The following is a 15887-nucleotide window of genomic DNA, read 5'->3' on the forward strand; positions in this document are numbered from 1 at the left end:
AAGATGATAAAATACACTCACAAGCACTACTGCATCGTAAAAAACATTATTGCCCAGCAAAAGTGGAACTTCAGCAATACAGCCAAATTTAAATTCAATCAATAAGTGGCCAGAATCAAAAGCTCTGTAAATACTTTTTGACTCCAACGTATAACTTTTATATATAGAATAATTTAGGGACCATTTTATGTAAATAAAAAAAAAAACAAATAAATGCATGACAAAGGGTAAAGCATATGCTTAAAGCAGAATACTGTTAACATTTTTTGACACCAATTGATTAACTGAAAATTGCTTCCTAATAAAAGAACAAGAAAAAGAAAATGAATTAAAAGAAAACAAAACAAAGTCAATATTAAGCTATGGCAGAATACTAAACGGCATCCCAAGAGATTCTGCAAACTGCTATGGCTTCATTTGCATTCACAGTTAAATGGCGACAAACAAAGACAGCGTTATTATCGTTAGGTGTGAGAGCACAGATAACAACATCATAAACCTCTTACTCTAAGTAAGATAATAAAGGCTGTACAATAAGGCTGTAGAAAAACCGCAAAATAGATAAGGCAATTAAAACTACATTTCAGATGCAAATAGCTAAATATATAATTGAAGTAATATACAGTGCTGTGCAAAAGTTTTAGGCAGGTGTGAAAAAATGCTGTAAACAAAGAATACTTTCAGAAATATAACTAATGATTCAATAAGTCCTTGCTACCATATACATGAATCAAATGTCCATAACCTATCCGGTGCGGTTCCATATACTTCTTCAAGCTAGATCCTGGGTGTTCATTAATACTTGGCTTCTGTGCATATACACCTCCACCACACCCTTAAGACTGGGCACTCACCCTTATCCACAGACCCTCTGCCAGATGGGTCTATTGCGCCTTGGAATACTCTTAGGCGATCCCCAGCCTTTGCGATCCACACTTGAATGGTAGAGCAACTTCCTCATAAAGCATGCACCTCAAAGTAAAGCACAAAGCCTCTCATAGCGTAAAACCGTTCAGTTTGTTTAATAAAAGTTAAAAATGCACACTCACATGTCCATAAGATAAAATAGCGCACAGAGTTTTTGGATGGGCTCTCTCTCCCCCATATGGTGGCTGTCAGGCAGGGCTAGAGTTGAAACCGGATCGCAGAACGTCTCATCCCCCTCGCCGCTGGTCGACCACGCCAATGCACTTCCTCTCTGGTGTCCCCGGGGACACCAGAGAGGAAGTGCATTGGCGTGGTCGACCAGCGGCGAGGGGGATAAGACGTTCTGCGATCCGGTTTCAACTCTAGCCCTTCCTGACGGCCACCATATGGGGGAGAGCCCATCCAAAAAACTCTGTGCGCTATTTTATCTTATGGACATGTGAGTGTGCATTTTTAACTTTTATTAAACAAACTGAACGGTTTTCCGCTATGAGAGGCTTTGTGCTTTACTTTGAGGTGCATGCTTTATGAGGAAGTTGCTCTACCATTCAAGTGTGGATCGCAAAGGCTGGGGATCGCCTAAGAGTATCCCAAGGCGCAATAGACCCATCTGGCAGAGGGTCTGTGGATAAGGGTGAGTGCCCAGTCTTAAATGTGTGGTGGAGGTGTATATGCACAGAAGCCAAGTATTAATGAACACCCAGGATCTAGCTTGAAGAAGTATATGGAACCGCACCGGATAGGTTATGGACATTTGATTCATGTATATGGTAGCAAGGACTTATTGAAGCAGTAGCGCGATCTAGTTTGTATATTGTGGTTTTAATATTGGATGTGAGAACGCGCACCACCATTGGTTTAGATCTAATTTTGCCAGCGCTGTGTACTTTGTACGATAACTAATGATTGTTTATTGATATCAATTTACAAAATGCAAAGTGAGCAAACAGAAGTAAAATTGAAATCAAATCAATATTTGGTGTAACTATATTTTGCGTTCAAATCAGCATCAACTCTTGGGTGTATGACAAACCAATAATACATTGCTAATGACCATCAATGTCACACGTAGGTTGAAACACAGTCATTAACTGAAGTCGAAAAGCTGCGTTTGAGGCTTAACACTGGATCAGGAACAGCCAATATCTGCTTCCAAGGTGAGGTTGTGGAAGACAGTTTCATGTTATGGCAAGATTGAGCACAGCAACAAAACACAAGGTAGTTATACTGCATCAGCAAGGTCTCTCCCAGACAAAGATTTCAAAGCAGACTAAGGTTCAAGCTCTTTTGAAGAAGCACAAAGAAACAGGCAATGTTGAGGATCGTAGATACAGTGGTCAGCCAAGGAAACTTAGTGCAGCAGATGAAAGACATATCAAGCTTAATACCCTTCAAAATCGGAAGATGTCTAGCCATGCCATGAGCTCCGAAATGTCAAAAAACAGTTGGAACCAGGTACACCCCTCTACTGTCAGGAGAAACAGGGGTCTAGTCCTGGGAAAATAAGTGAGTGGACTCACTTGGAAAACCCCTGTGTCGCGCGCCAAAAATGGGCATGGTCAAGCATAAAGTGGGCGTGGTCTTGAGTGGGGCCAAATATACATGACCTTAGCAGTAATGTAAAAGATCTGCCGATTAAGTTTGAGCTCTGCCGTAGTGTATCCCCCAAAAATAGATGTAATCTGACAGCATTAGACCAAAAAGACACATAATCTGGTAGAAGTTCCTCCAAAATACAGATAATATGGAAGTGGTTCCCCCAAAATAGACAATGTGGCAGCAACAGTTCCCCCAACATACACATAATTTGGAAGCAGTTCCCCAAAATACGCGAAACCTGGCAGCGGATCACCCAAAACACACGTAACACCCAAAAGACATATAATCTGGCAGTAGTGGTCCCTCAAACATACCCAATCTGGCAGCAGTTCCCCAAAATACACGTAATCTGGCAGCAGCCGTTCCACAACATAACAGCGGTTCCACAAAAATGCAGATAATCTGACAGTAGTTCCCCCAAAATAGGTACCCCCAGCATAGGTAGCCAGGTCTATAGGTGTCCCCAGTATAAGTAGCCATGAGTATAGTAGTCCCCAGTATATGTAGCCAGGGGTATATGTGCCCAGTATATGTAGCCAGGGGTATATGTCCCCAGTATATGTCCCAGTATATGTAGCCAGGGGTATATGTGCCCAGTATATGTACCCAGGGGTATACGTGCCCAATATATATAGCCAGGGGTATATGTGCCCAGTATATGTAGCCAGGGGTATATGTGCCCAGTATATATATAGCCAGGGGTATATGTACCCAGTATATATAGCCAGGGGTATATGTCCCCAGTATATGTAGGCAGGTGTATACGTGCCCAGTATATGTAGCTAGAGGTATATGTGCCCAGTATATAGACAGGGGTATGTGTGCCCAGTATATATAGCCAGGGGTATATGTGCCCAGTATATATAGCCAGCGGTATATGTGCCCAGTATATATAGGCAGGGGTATATGTGCCCAGTATATATAGCCAGTGGGATATGTGCCCAGTATATATAGCCAGTGGAATATGTGCCCAGTATATATAGCCAGTGGGATATGTGCCCAGTATATATAGCCAGTGGGATATGTGCCCAGTATATATAGCCAGTGAAATATGTGCCCAGTATATGTAGGCAGGGGTATATGTGCCCGGTATATGTAGGCAGGGGTATATGTGCCCAGGTAGCCAGGTGTGCCCCCAGCAAGAGGTGAGCAGCGCAAAGAAGGAGAGCTATGGGGACAACGGGGAAGGGCAGATGTCTCCCCCCCTTCCCTCACATTCGTGCTCCCCTTCCTGCCTCTCCCCTCCGGTGTTTTCAAATGTTGGTCTGGCGGCTAAAGTGGGCGGAGACTTACCGCGTTCCAGCCGCAAGGGACGCTCCGCTCTGTGTGCGGCTAGCCCGGTCTTCTAGCCGCACGCGGAGCATCCCTTGCAGCTGGAAGAACGGGGTAAGTCTCCGCCCACTTTAGCCGCCGGCCCGACATTTGAAAACACCAGAGGGGAGAGGCAGGAAGGGGAGCACGAAGGTGAGGGAAGGTTTTGCAGCTTAGATTCCCCAGGAAGAATATAATAGATTTAATGTCCCCATAAGCTTTAGCTAGCACTAGGCTAGCTAGCATAGGTAGCCGGCACCCTCCGACTTCTTCCGATCCCCCCGATTATACATTACCCAGCCTCTATCCAGCGATCAGCGCAGCCTCCCCCCACAGCTCTGCTCTTCTCTATGGGGAGGATCGTACATGACGTCATGACGTCATGCGCAGACCCGATCCTCCCTTACAGAGAGACCGGAGCTGGGCGGGGAGGCGGCGCCGATCACTGGAGCCGGATCGGGGGATCGGCGGCGATCGGGTGTGTCGGCTACTTGTGGGGGATCTATTAGAATCTTCCTGGGGGACTCGTAATTCTAGCGAGCGGTATGATCGACACAGTGTCGGGCATACCGCTCAGGAGGTTAATATGGTATCTGCGAAGGACATAAGCATGCCAGCTGTACCAAATGAACCAAACTGATATAAAACATTTTAGCCCCAAAGCACATACATTGTATTTTCTGAGTGACTTCGAATGTAAAGTTTTTTGGTTTACCCAGAGGGTAGCTTTAATATAACTTTGTTCTTTACAGTAAATTCTGCTCATGGGCATGCATACCAGAGAGGCTATTTTCAATCATTTGAGTTTTCTATAAGTAATTCTATTTTTTTTTACACAATCCACAAACACAGAAGTGGATTAATTGGCTTAATGCATGTCTGCGTCTACTCTGCCAGGCAAATTAATTTGGTGGAGAGTTTATTGTGCATAAATAAAATCCTGTAATTGTAAGAGTGGAGTATAATTATGATATGTAATTATGGGCAGATCTCTCGTGTCTCAGCATATTTGCCATTATTTTCATGAGTAACACATACGCAACAGAATGGGACATCTGCCACAGACATTTCAACATCAAAGCACAAACTGGTTACATTACATTAAAAACGCAGGAGACAAGCAACCAAAAACACAGATAGTGTGTGAATTAAAAAAAATGTCAAATGATGTATTTTTGTTAAATTTGAATTCAGTCACAACTTAAAGTGTTACTGCAGTGACATACAATTCCTACATTTACTAGACACCCTTGTATTGTCAGTAATTTGACTTTTCACTGTGATGGTTTTAACATCTATATTCACTTTGCCTGAAAGTTTATCATTTGATTATGCCGTTGGGAATTTTGCCTTACACTGATCTCTCCTATGCCTGCCTGTTGCCCAGCCTTAACAGTATAAATCTCTAGCTATACCTCTAAATACATGTCAGTGTAGCATCATAAATCTTCCCAGAGGATGTCTATAGAGTACAAACAGTTCAGAATTGGCAAATCCAAATTAAAAATTATACTACATTTTTAACAATCCTGCACAGTCTGAGGGTCCGTTTACACTTTGTCCGTGGCATCGCATCGGGGGTATGATGGCTGGCTGGTGGGGCCCATCTGGGAGATCTAAACTGATGTTTGTATGGTGAGCTTTAGATATTTTTTGCCTAACTCAGGTGATACATACATACACATATACATACATATTCATATATAGATTTTGTTTTACATTTATTATTGGTTAAACCAATTTGGTTTCATTATTTTTAGTTAAAGTGGACCCAAATTAAAAATACAAGATTTCAGAAATAACATCTATTTTCTAAATTATAATAATAAATAGCAGCCTTTTTTTCAGCTGCATGATGACAAATATAAAACATTTTACATTTATTGGAAGAACCCCTCCTTTCCTTTCATATTGCCGGCACAGAATCCGGCAAACTGGTGGAGTAGGTGGTGTCCAGCAAAGGAGGAACTGCTAATGGCTGCCACCTGTATAACCCTTAGTGAAAAGCGTGCACTAAAATGCTCATAGGCTTGAAGGAGTGTTTATTTATCTTTGTATGTGTCAGAGTGGTGCAACTAAATATTTTGAATGAAAAAAATGTTTGGTTTGGGTACGCTTTAATATACAGAAAGGTCAGCAAGGATTATTTATTTGCAATAAATGTTTGTTAAAGAGAACCCCAGGTGGATCTTCGGGGGGCAGATGGGACACAGAGCCATGTTCTCTGCCTAATGACATGGCTCTGTGCCAACACACCACCGTTCTCTGCCCCCCCCCACCGCCGCGCTTTTGCCCCCCGAGTTTAGTGACAAGATTTGTCACTAACTCGGAGGTAAACAGATGGGAGAGGAATTCCCCGTTTAAAATGCCCGCCGGGGAGTTCTTACTGGGTTTCCTCAGCTGCCGTTGGGCAGCTCTCTCTCTCTGGCCGCGCCCCCTGCTGCTACCCCGCCTCCCTGCACGCTATGAGAGACAACACAATCTCTCACTCTCAGTGCAGCGTCATAACCCACAGGAGCGGCAGTCCACAGGAGCGGCAGGGAGCGGTGGTTTTTATCATTATCCGCTCAGGCCTGTGGATCAGGTAGACTACTTTTTTTTTTTTTAGCCCACCTCGGGCTCTCTTTAATGCTCTTTTAAGATATAAGGGGAAGTAGAGATATAAATGTGAAGGAAGGAATGCAGTCACCAGTCACTGAAGCAGGACTAGGGACCAATACATCTGGGCATTGTGAATTTACAGCTGTGTTCCAGGGAGATTGTTGGATGGCCACCAAAGGGTGCCAATAAGAATTGCTATATGCCTTTGTGCAAGAAATAGTGTTGTAAATAATTTTGTGTGTGTTGTCACTTTTATTTATTACACAAAGACATGTATCTTTCTCTCTCTTTTGGACTTCAGATACTTGCCAATGCTGGAGTGAAGAGATGCCAGACAGATGGCAAGAAAGAAATGGAAGGGCACCAGTGGTCCTCCTACACCAACAATTACCAGGATTTGACAAACCTCAGTGGATCTATTTTTAACAGCAGATGGGACAAGAATGATATAGAGTTTGGCTTGTGATTTATACAAATACGTATCTGTATACTGAGCTCTACTAGTATACACTGGCAAGGAACCAGCACATAACCTGAGGTCTGACGTTATATTGCCTCTTGAGAAGACTTTATTCCTACATCTAAATAAGAGTTAAACACTGACTGAGCCAATACTGAGCTGATAACTATTGCACCAGTTACAGTCAGAAAGAGGGCTAGTAGAAGACAGAATCATTTGAAAAGTGCTCCTCAGCCATCTGTATTAAAAGGGCTCCTCCATAGACTTCAATGTTATTTCTTCAAATATGGGCTACAAGGGGGTGAAAAGGGCTCCCAAGTTTTCTTTTGGCTACAAGGTTTTCGATTCGGCTACAAAAGGGTTCCCCTGACGTTATATTGCCTCTTGAGAAGACTTTAGTCCTACATCTGAGTAAGAGTTAAACACTGACTGAGCCAATACTGAGCTGATAACTATTGCACCAGCTACAGTCAGAAAGAGGACTAGTAGAAGACGGAATAGGTTGAAAAGAGCTCTTCAGTCATCTGTATTAAAAGGGCTCCTCCATATACTTCAATGTTATTTCTTCAAATATGGGCTACAAGGTGGTGAAAAGGGCTCCCGAGTTTTCTTTTGGCTACAAGGTTTTCAATTTGGCTACAAAAGGGTTCCCATTTGTAGTCCATATTTCTGATTCAGCTACAAATGGGCGCCCCTTAGTAGCCCATATTTTTGACTCGGCTACGAGATTTTTGGCTACATGGTTTTTAATTCTGTTACAAAAGGGCACCCCTTTGTAGACCATATTTTTGATTCGGCTGCAAGGGTTTCGGCTACAAGGTTTTTGATTCTGCTACAAAAGGGCGCCCCTTTGCAGCCCATATTTTTGATTCGGCTACAAGATTGTCGGCTACAAGGTTTTTGATTCTGCTACAAAAGGGCGCCCCTTTGTAGCCCATATTTTTGATTCGGCAACAAGGATTTTAATTCTGCTACAAAAGGGCGCCCCTTTTGTAGCCCATATTTTTGATTCGGCTACAAAGTTTTTGATTCTACCACAAAAGGGCACCCCGTTGTAGCCCATATTTTTGATTCGGCTACAAGAGTTTCGGCTATAAGGTTTTTGATTCTGCTACAAAAGGGTGCCCTTTTATAGCTGAGATTTTTGATTCGGAGGTGCAAAGCGGGGGGGGGGGGGTTGGGGGGTTAGGATTAGGCATCACAAGCAGGGGGGGTCTTAGGGTTAGGCACTACAAATGGGGGTCTTAGGGTAAGGCACCACCATGGGAAGGTTCTGTGTGAGAGTAGGGAGAAGTTAGGTCATAGTAATCACCAGGGGGGTCTTAGGGTTAGGCACCCCCAGATGGGGTCTTAGGGTTAGGCACCACCCAGGGGGGTTAGGGTTAGGCACCACCAAGGGGCGTCTTAGGGTTAGGCACCACCAGTGGGGGTTAGGGTTAAGCACCACCAGGGGAGGGTTCTGTTTGAGAGTAGGGAGAAGTTAGGTAATAGTAATCACCAGGGGGTCTTAGAGTCAGGCACCACCAGGGGAGATTTAGGGTTAGGCACCACCAGACAAGGTCTTAAGGTTAGGCACCACCAAGGGGGGTCTTGGGGTTAGGCACCACCAGGGGAGGGTTCTGTTTGAGAGTAGGGAGAAGTTAGTTCATAGTAATCACCAGGGGGGTCTTAGGGTCAGGCACCACCGGGGGGATTTTAGGGTTAGGCACCACCAGGGAGAGATTAGGCACCACAAAGGGGGGTTAGGGTTAGGCACCACCAGAGGAGTCTTAGGATTAGGCACCACCTGGGGGTCTTAGGGTAGGCACCACCAGGGGGGTCTTAGTGTTAGGCACCACCAGGAGGGGTTAGGGGAGGGATCTGTGTGAGAGTAGAGAGAACCTAGGTCATAGTAATCACCAGCAGCTGTTTTAGGGTTAGGCACCACCAGGGAGGGGTTAGGCTTAGGCCGGGGGTCTTAGGGTTAGGCACCACCAGGGGGGTCTTAGGGTTAGGCACCACCAAGGAGGGTTAGGCACCACCGGGGGGGGGGGGGTTAGGGTTAGGCACCACCAGGAGGGTCTTAAGGTTAGGCACCACCAGGGGAGGGTTCTGTGTGAGAGTAGAGAGAAGTTAGGTCATTGTAATCACTTTTCTTAGCTATAGGAAGAGCGCTTTTATAGCCCAACAAATTTTGCCTATAACAGCACCCATTTTATAAAAAAAAATTTTTTACAGGAGGGTTAGTGGAAATTTTACATGGATTTTAAGTTTGGTAATTTACACATATGTCTTATCACTGACGAAGTGTGTTGAATAAGATCATTGACAATTTTATTAATTATCCATCCATACAAGATCTATACAAGATTCATGTGAGTGGGCTTTCTTAGACTGTTAATTGTATTAATCTATTAAGCATTTTAATTACTTTCCTACATTGTGTGCTACGAATATTGTGTTGCTCATTTATTATACGTTCTAAAGGTATAGTATTGTTCTATGTGCACATTCCAATTCACTGCAATGCTTTCCTAATGAGCACAAACCTGCATGCATAGTCTAATGCTGTACTTAGTGGTGCCCTACTTTCTCCAGATGGATAAGCCATATACATTTACTATGGACTTTTCAGCTCAGCTAATGAAAAGAGGAGGTCGTAAACAAAAAGTCTCTCTTTCCCAATTTGATCAATGCAGCTAGAGCCCTCATCCCAGCTATATAGAAATCCACCTACAGTATGTCCACTCTGTTATAGCATGGTTTTATAGGGTTAAATCAATCAGAGAAATGAAGGAACTTATCCTGACTTCAAGGAACAGAATTGACCTCATAATGAAGATTTTGACAGACTGGTGTGACTTTAACTACTTAAAGAGAACCTGTACTGAGTAAAATTATTTAAAATAAACACATGAGGTAACTACAAATGAACATTACATAGTTACCTTGCCATCAGTTCCTCTCAGAAGCTCACCATTTTCTTCTGACAATGATCCCTTGCAGTTCTGACAACATTTTGTCAGAACTGAAATATATCAGTTGCTGTCAGTTATATATCAGTTGCTGTCAGTTACAGCTGAGAGGAGAACTGATGTGTCCATGTTTCCCTATGGCTCAAGTGGGCGATATTACAGTTTAACTGTGTGCTGACCAGGAAGCTGTTATGGGGTAATAGCCAATTTCAAAATGGAGGACGGAGAATTCCATTAATCACAGTGGACAAACAGGACACAGGAGAGGAGAAAGAGATTGATGAATAGACTACACAGCAGGTAAGTATGACTTGTGTATGGTTATTTTGACTTTTAATTTTCAGTAGAGGTTTTCTTTAACAACCGCTCCACACCAATTGATGTGGATGCGGTGGCTTCCCAAGAACCGCTCAATGCCAATTGGTGTGAAGTCCTGGGGCAGGGTTCTGCAGGAGATCGCATGCACCGATGTGTGCATCTCTGCTTGAATGTCTCCCAACGGCGATCGTCGCTAGGAGACTGTTAGATGGTCGAAATCACCATCTATTTATATTGTACAGCGGTGCGATCTACAGCAGCGCTGTACTGGGAACAGCTGCTGTCCCCCTGGGAGGCAGAAGAGCAATCGGCTGTCATAGGCTGATGCCTATGACACAGCTGATCGCGATGATTGGCTGGCGGGGCGAGTATAAAAAAAAAAATAAAGATAGTAATATTAAAAAAATTTAGAAATAAAGAACGAAAACAATAAATAAACATGCCGGAGAGGATCAGACCCCACCAAGAAAAAGCTCTGTGGGTGGGCAGAAAAAGATGGGGGGGATCACTTGTGTGCTGAGTTGCATGGCCCTGCAGTGAGGCCTTAAAGCTGCAGTGGCCTAAATTGTGAAAAATAGCCTGGTCACTAGGGGGGGTGTAATAGTGTGTGAACTTGCGCTAAGTTACAGGTGGCTATGGCCCTTTAATGCTTGATGCACTGTTTGTGGAGCTGCTCCCAAAACTGGATGGCACCAGTAAAAAGGAAAAGATACAAGAGGGGATGGGAACACTACAATAGTGAATTAACTTAATCAATAAGTCAAAAAACAATAAGATGTACACTTACAATGTGTATTATGTAGAAAGTGCTCATCTAGCAGGCCGCCAGCGAGTCCTCCCGAACTGGGAAAAAGCCTGGCCAGGGCTCACAGTGTGATGGAAAGAGCGGGGAGACATCTCACCGGCAGATGCTGGGCGCGCTTGGCCGTCTAACGTTACTATGCGTTTCAGTGCTGTCCACACCTTCTTCCGGTGACGTTTTGCGGCCAGACGGCATTAGATATAGAAAGTGTTGACAGACCGCACCTGGAGTCTGTTACCAGGGGGTGGTTCTGGCTGTTAAAAGGACACTTTATTACTGGCTCTTAAGCCTGATTAAAATTATGATAACAAAACCCCATAGATTATATAAAAAAAAATATAAGTAATAAAAACATCCCCTTTTCATCTAAACGGGGTATCAACTTTGAAAGAGGTAAAATAAATTACAATCAATTCTGGCGAACGCGTCGTGGACCTGACGAGGACCAATATCATACTCAGCTATGCGCTCAGGTTTAGCGAACTATGGTGAAATAAATGTATGAACAAAATATAATATAAAACATAATATAAAACACATCAGATTCCATATGCTTCCAAAGGGGTAACAGCTATGATTTTAACCATAAAACATCCAAACTGGATGTGCAGTATCATGATCTAAAGTCATTGCTTATGGAAAAACTGCATGTGGTTGCACATGCACTGCTCCCGGGGCCGTATTTAACACTGTCCCAGCGGACGTGCCTGCACATAATTGAATTCACATAGCTGCAGGATATAGACACCTTCCATGAAATTGATATTAAAGACCATAAAATCAACCAAAAAAAATATTATGTAAAGATTACTTGCTCAATAAAAAAGTAAATAGATAAATTAATTGTATAAAAAATATCTTAATAAAAAATAACACATCAAATTCTTGTGATCAGATTACACACTTTCCAGGAAACAGGGCAGTGTGACAGAAGACTACACAAAACGGACTAAAACCAACAAGCACCAACATACAACAAAGCAGCCACACAAGGACCATATATTGAATACGTAAATGATTCTGTCCCAAGGATAAATGCAGTTGTAGATACCGGGGTAGATAGTGGAATACTGGATGCACCTCAGTACCAATGTTATGTGAGGAAGCTCTGCACCTCAAGGTCTTCATTAAGACCTCAGGGTGAAAGGGTGTTTAATTTAAAAATTCAATAAACCTCACGCTCACATAGCTTCCTATATCTTTGTCCCTCTGAAAGGAAAGGGAAAATACTTTCTAAACCCATAATTTCAAGGCTCTCAGGATTTGATTGATGGTACTGTTCGAAATGCCTAGGGACACTGTGTTTATCTGATTTATTTAATATGTTGCACTTATGTTCACCTAGTCTGGTTCTCAGTTCTCTGGTGGTTCTGACCACATATCTCTTTTCACAACCACATTGTAATAAATAAGTTACAAATTTTAAGACACAATTTATAAATTGTTTTAGTGGGATAGTGTGGCCTTCTGGGGGGTCGATAGTTTTCACCCGGTGTTTCATAAAAGTGCAACAACCACATCTGTTTGACCCAGATCTGTAATTTCCAGTGACATTGTTCTGTAGCCACATTGATGGATTCTGAAGTCGATTGTCACTGTATTCTATAATGGCTGCATTAATTAGTTCATCCTTGTACCCTTTTTCGTGGAATTTCTCTGCCAATGTTTCTGCTCGATGGACATAATCTGTGTCCTTTGAACAGTTTCTCCTGAGTCTGCAGAATTGGCACATTGGCAATCCACCTGGGATGGTGGCAACTGTGGGAGTGAAGGTATGAATTACCTGCAGTGGGCTTGAAATGCATTTTTGTCCCTATGTGTAAATTATCGTCCACAAACAGTTTAAGGTCCAAGAAGACTAATTTTTGATCATTTATCCAATGAGTAAACTGGAGCCTGAAGTTATTGTTATTACAATAAGACACAAGTTCTAAAAATCTTTCCTTTGTCCCTTCCCATATAAGCAACACGTCATCTATGTAACGCGTATAAAGGGTGAGGTTTGCTCTAAACGGATGGTCTGCCCAAATATATTGATCTTCTCAGTGGGCCATATAGATGATGGCAAAGCTGGGAGCAAACCCTGCCCCCATAGAAGTGCCACAAGTCTGTAGAAAGAATTTGTTCATGTAGGTGAAGTAGTTATGTTCTAAGGAGAATTGTAACAAGTCCAATATGAACTGTGCTTGGTCTCTATTTAATGTCCCATATTTTTTTAAATATTTATTGACAGCTTCCAATCCTTTATGATGAGGGATGTCGGCAGACTAATGGGGAAGGGGCATCTCTTGCAGGAGAGGAACCCCTGCATAACTCCCATTCCCCGCTTCTAAAAACCTTCAAATTGACTCTACTCGGCCTGCTCCCCGCCTCTCCTCTGCCCCTTCCATTTGCAGCGTCATGACTCCAGGGAGCACAGAAGCAATACTTAAAGAAACCAGTAGATAGGAGCAGCAGGGAGAGGCAGTAATGAACAGTACCTGATCCGGCCACCCTCCCGGATCAGGTAGTATGTTGGGTTTTTTTTCTTCTGTGACCGGCTCAGGTGCTCTCTAAAAAAATATATATCCTTTTCTACACACTAATGTATATATGTAAAACCCTGTCACCAGGGACGGATTTACCATAAGGCACTGTAGGCACGTGCCTACAGGCGCCTGATGATGGAAAGGTGGCTCACGCTCCTCCCCGAGAGCCTCCCTCCCTCCATCCCTATGCAGAGTCCTGATGAGAGTGTAAATGAGGGTATTTCTGGCTATGCAATACTACAAGGCACCTGTGGCTACCTATGAGGGGCAAGGGAAGTAAGGGAGAAGTAACAGCTTGGCACACTTGTGGTGCGGTTTGGCGGGAGTTTGTAGGTCCATGGAGGGTGAAGTTTAAGGTGCCAGGACATCTGTGCCTATAGGCCCCTGCGATGTAAATCCGGGCCTGCCTGTCACAGAGACATTTCAAACATAAGAACACATTAGAAATGGTTTCTGTTTTCATATACTAAAATGCATGTAGGTATTTTTCCCTTAATGTTAGTTCTGTTTCGGCTGAGCTTGTTTGGATTCATGTGCAAACGTATTCAGTCTGTCACAATCCACTGTAAATAATGAAAAATGTTATAATCTATCATTGCTTTTCTCAGAACCATACATGCAGGCTGCATAAGAAATATATAGTCATTTACATCCACCTTTCATATCTGCAGAAACAAGTATGCACATGTATGTATGTGTGCATATATATATATATATATATATAGAGAGAGAGAGAGAGAGAGAGAGAGAGAGAGAGAGAGAGAGAGGGCACTGGCATACTCACCATCGCTCATTTTAGTGCCTCCCAGTACGATGGCTGATATCCCAACAGAGGAGGAGAGCATCCAGATACAGACATTGATAAATTTAGCTTTTAACGGTGTGCGGAAATCCAGGGCTTTTACCGGATGGCACACGGCAATGTATCGGTCAACGCTCATCATGGTTAGAGTAAATATACTGGTGAACATGTTATAATAGTCAATAGAGATAACTATTTTACATAGGATGTCTCCAAAAGGCCAGGAGTTCATTAGGAATTCTGTGCTCTGGAAAGGCATTGTGGTAGTCACTAGAGCATCAGCCAGGGCTAGATTAAATATATAAATGTTGGTCGCAGTCTTCATTTTTGTGTATCTGTTGGGAAGAGAAGAAATTGTAAGTGAAAATATTTGAAAAACCACCAAAACAGTCTTCTGATAACAAAAAGCTGCATGAAAGTAATACTAATCATATTACCGACATTAGTTGCTAAATGAGACAGATATGAGGGATCTAATATTTATACAGGTGTTGCCCGTGCTTCAGGCCTGTGACCCACTACAAATCCCTGCAGTGCTTTAAAATTGCCGCAGTGCTGTGTGCAACGTTTTCTAGGGCGTTTGCAATGGCGATTACCCAACGTTTTGAAGCGCTATACATTAATATGTACAGCGCTTCCGATTTGCAATTTGCGGAGTTTTTTTTTTAAATAAAACTTAATATACTAACCAGGCGTCCTTCTTCCATCCGTAGCCCCACCCCCTAAAGGAAGAGGTCACAATTGCTTCTCTATGACAAATTAGAGAAGCACCTGTGATCACTTCCTTTAGGGGTGGGGCTACGGGCGGAAGAAGGAAATATAGAGACCTGGTAAGTATATTAAAGTTTTATTTAAAGCTAATCGCTCGAGCCCCCAAAGCGCTGCATAATCGATTTGATAAGCGATTTATGCAGCACTTATATACTTTGCATCGAGCACTAACGCTCAAAATGCTCCATTCCTGTGATTGCGATTACCCCTAATCGCAATTGCACTAATGGGTTTCCCCTCACTCACTTTCATTGGCAAAGCATTTTTGGGAATCACCGGCAATCGTCGGCGATACCAAAACACTGCCAAAAACACCCTAGTGGGTTCCTACCGTCAGTGTCATTCCAGCTGAATTTTTGCACTTATCTCAGATATATGCACTAGTCTGTTGTTCTTTTCCATGAGACACTCACAATATTTCTGAGGAATAACTTGAAATGCTTCTGCTGTGTATGATGGTAAATTGCTGTGGTGAGTTCTAAATTACCATAAGTGTGAACTTGCTAGGTTTTAGGTAGCAACTAAAACCTTTTCAGAACAAATTCCCAGCCTTCCACACAAGTTTACCAATCTCATGCTCTCTTCCCAAGTGCAGGGACTGTCATGTAAAGGGATCATAGTGGATGCTTACAATCACTTTCTCCTCCACTTCTAGACTCTACTTCTTTTCTAGCTTACCATCACATGACTATTCAGTCAGTGTGACACAGAACAGTGTGAAAATGCACGGATGGGAAAGAATTAAACTGTGGCATTCCCTTTTACTTGCCAGACTCTACACTATGTGAGGGGACCGCAAATGGGGTGCACTGCA

General features: G+C 43.0%; 1 protein-coding gene across 1 annotated transcript in view; it reads right to left on the reverse strand.

Annotated features, from left to right (window-relative positions):
* Nucleotides 1-15887, reverse strand: part of OPRK1 (opioid receptor kappa 1) — a 142791-nt gene that overhangs the window by 31786 nt on the left and 95118 nt on the right. Inside the window, exon 3 of the mRNA XM_068234767.1 lies at nucleotides 14285-14637. Coding sequence (XP_068090868.1) covers nucleotides 14285-14637 — 353 coding nt within the window. The remainder of the gene's footprint in view (nucleotides 1-14284; nucleotides 14638-15887) is intronic.

The sequence above is a fragment of the Hyperolius riggenbachi genome, chromosome 5, assembly GCF_040937935.1.
Source record: "Hyperolius riggenbachi isolate aHypRig1 chromosome 5, aHypRig1.pri, whole genome shotgun sequence".
Taxonomy (NCBI): domain Eukaryota; kingdom Metazoa; phylum Chordata; class Amphibia; order Anura; family Hyperoliidae; genus Hyperolius; species Hyperolius riggenbachi.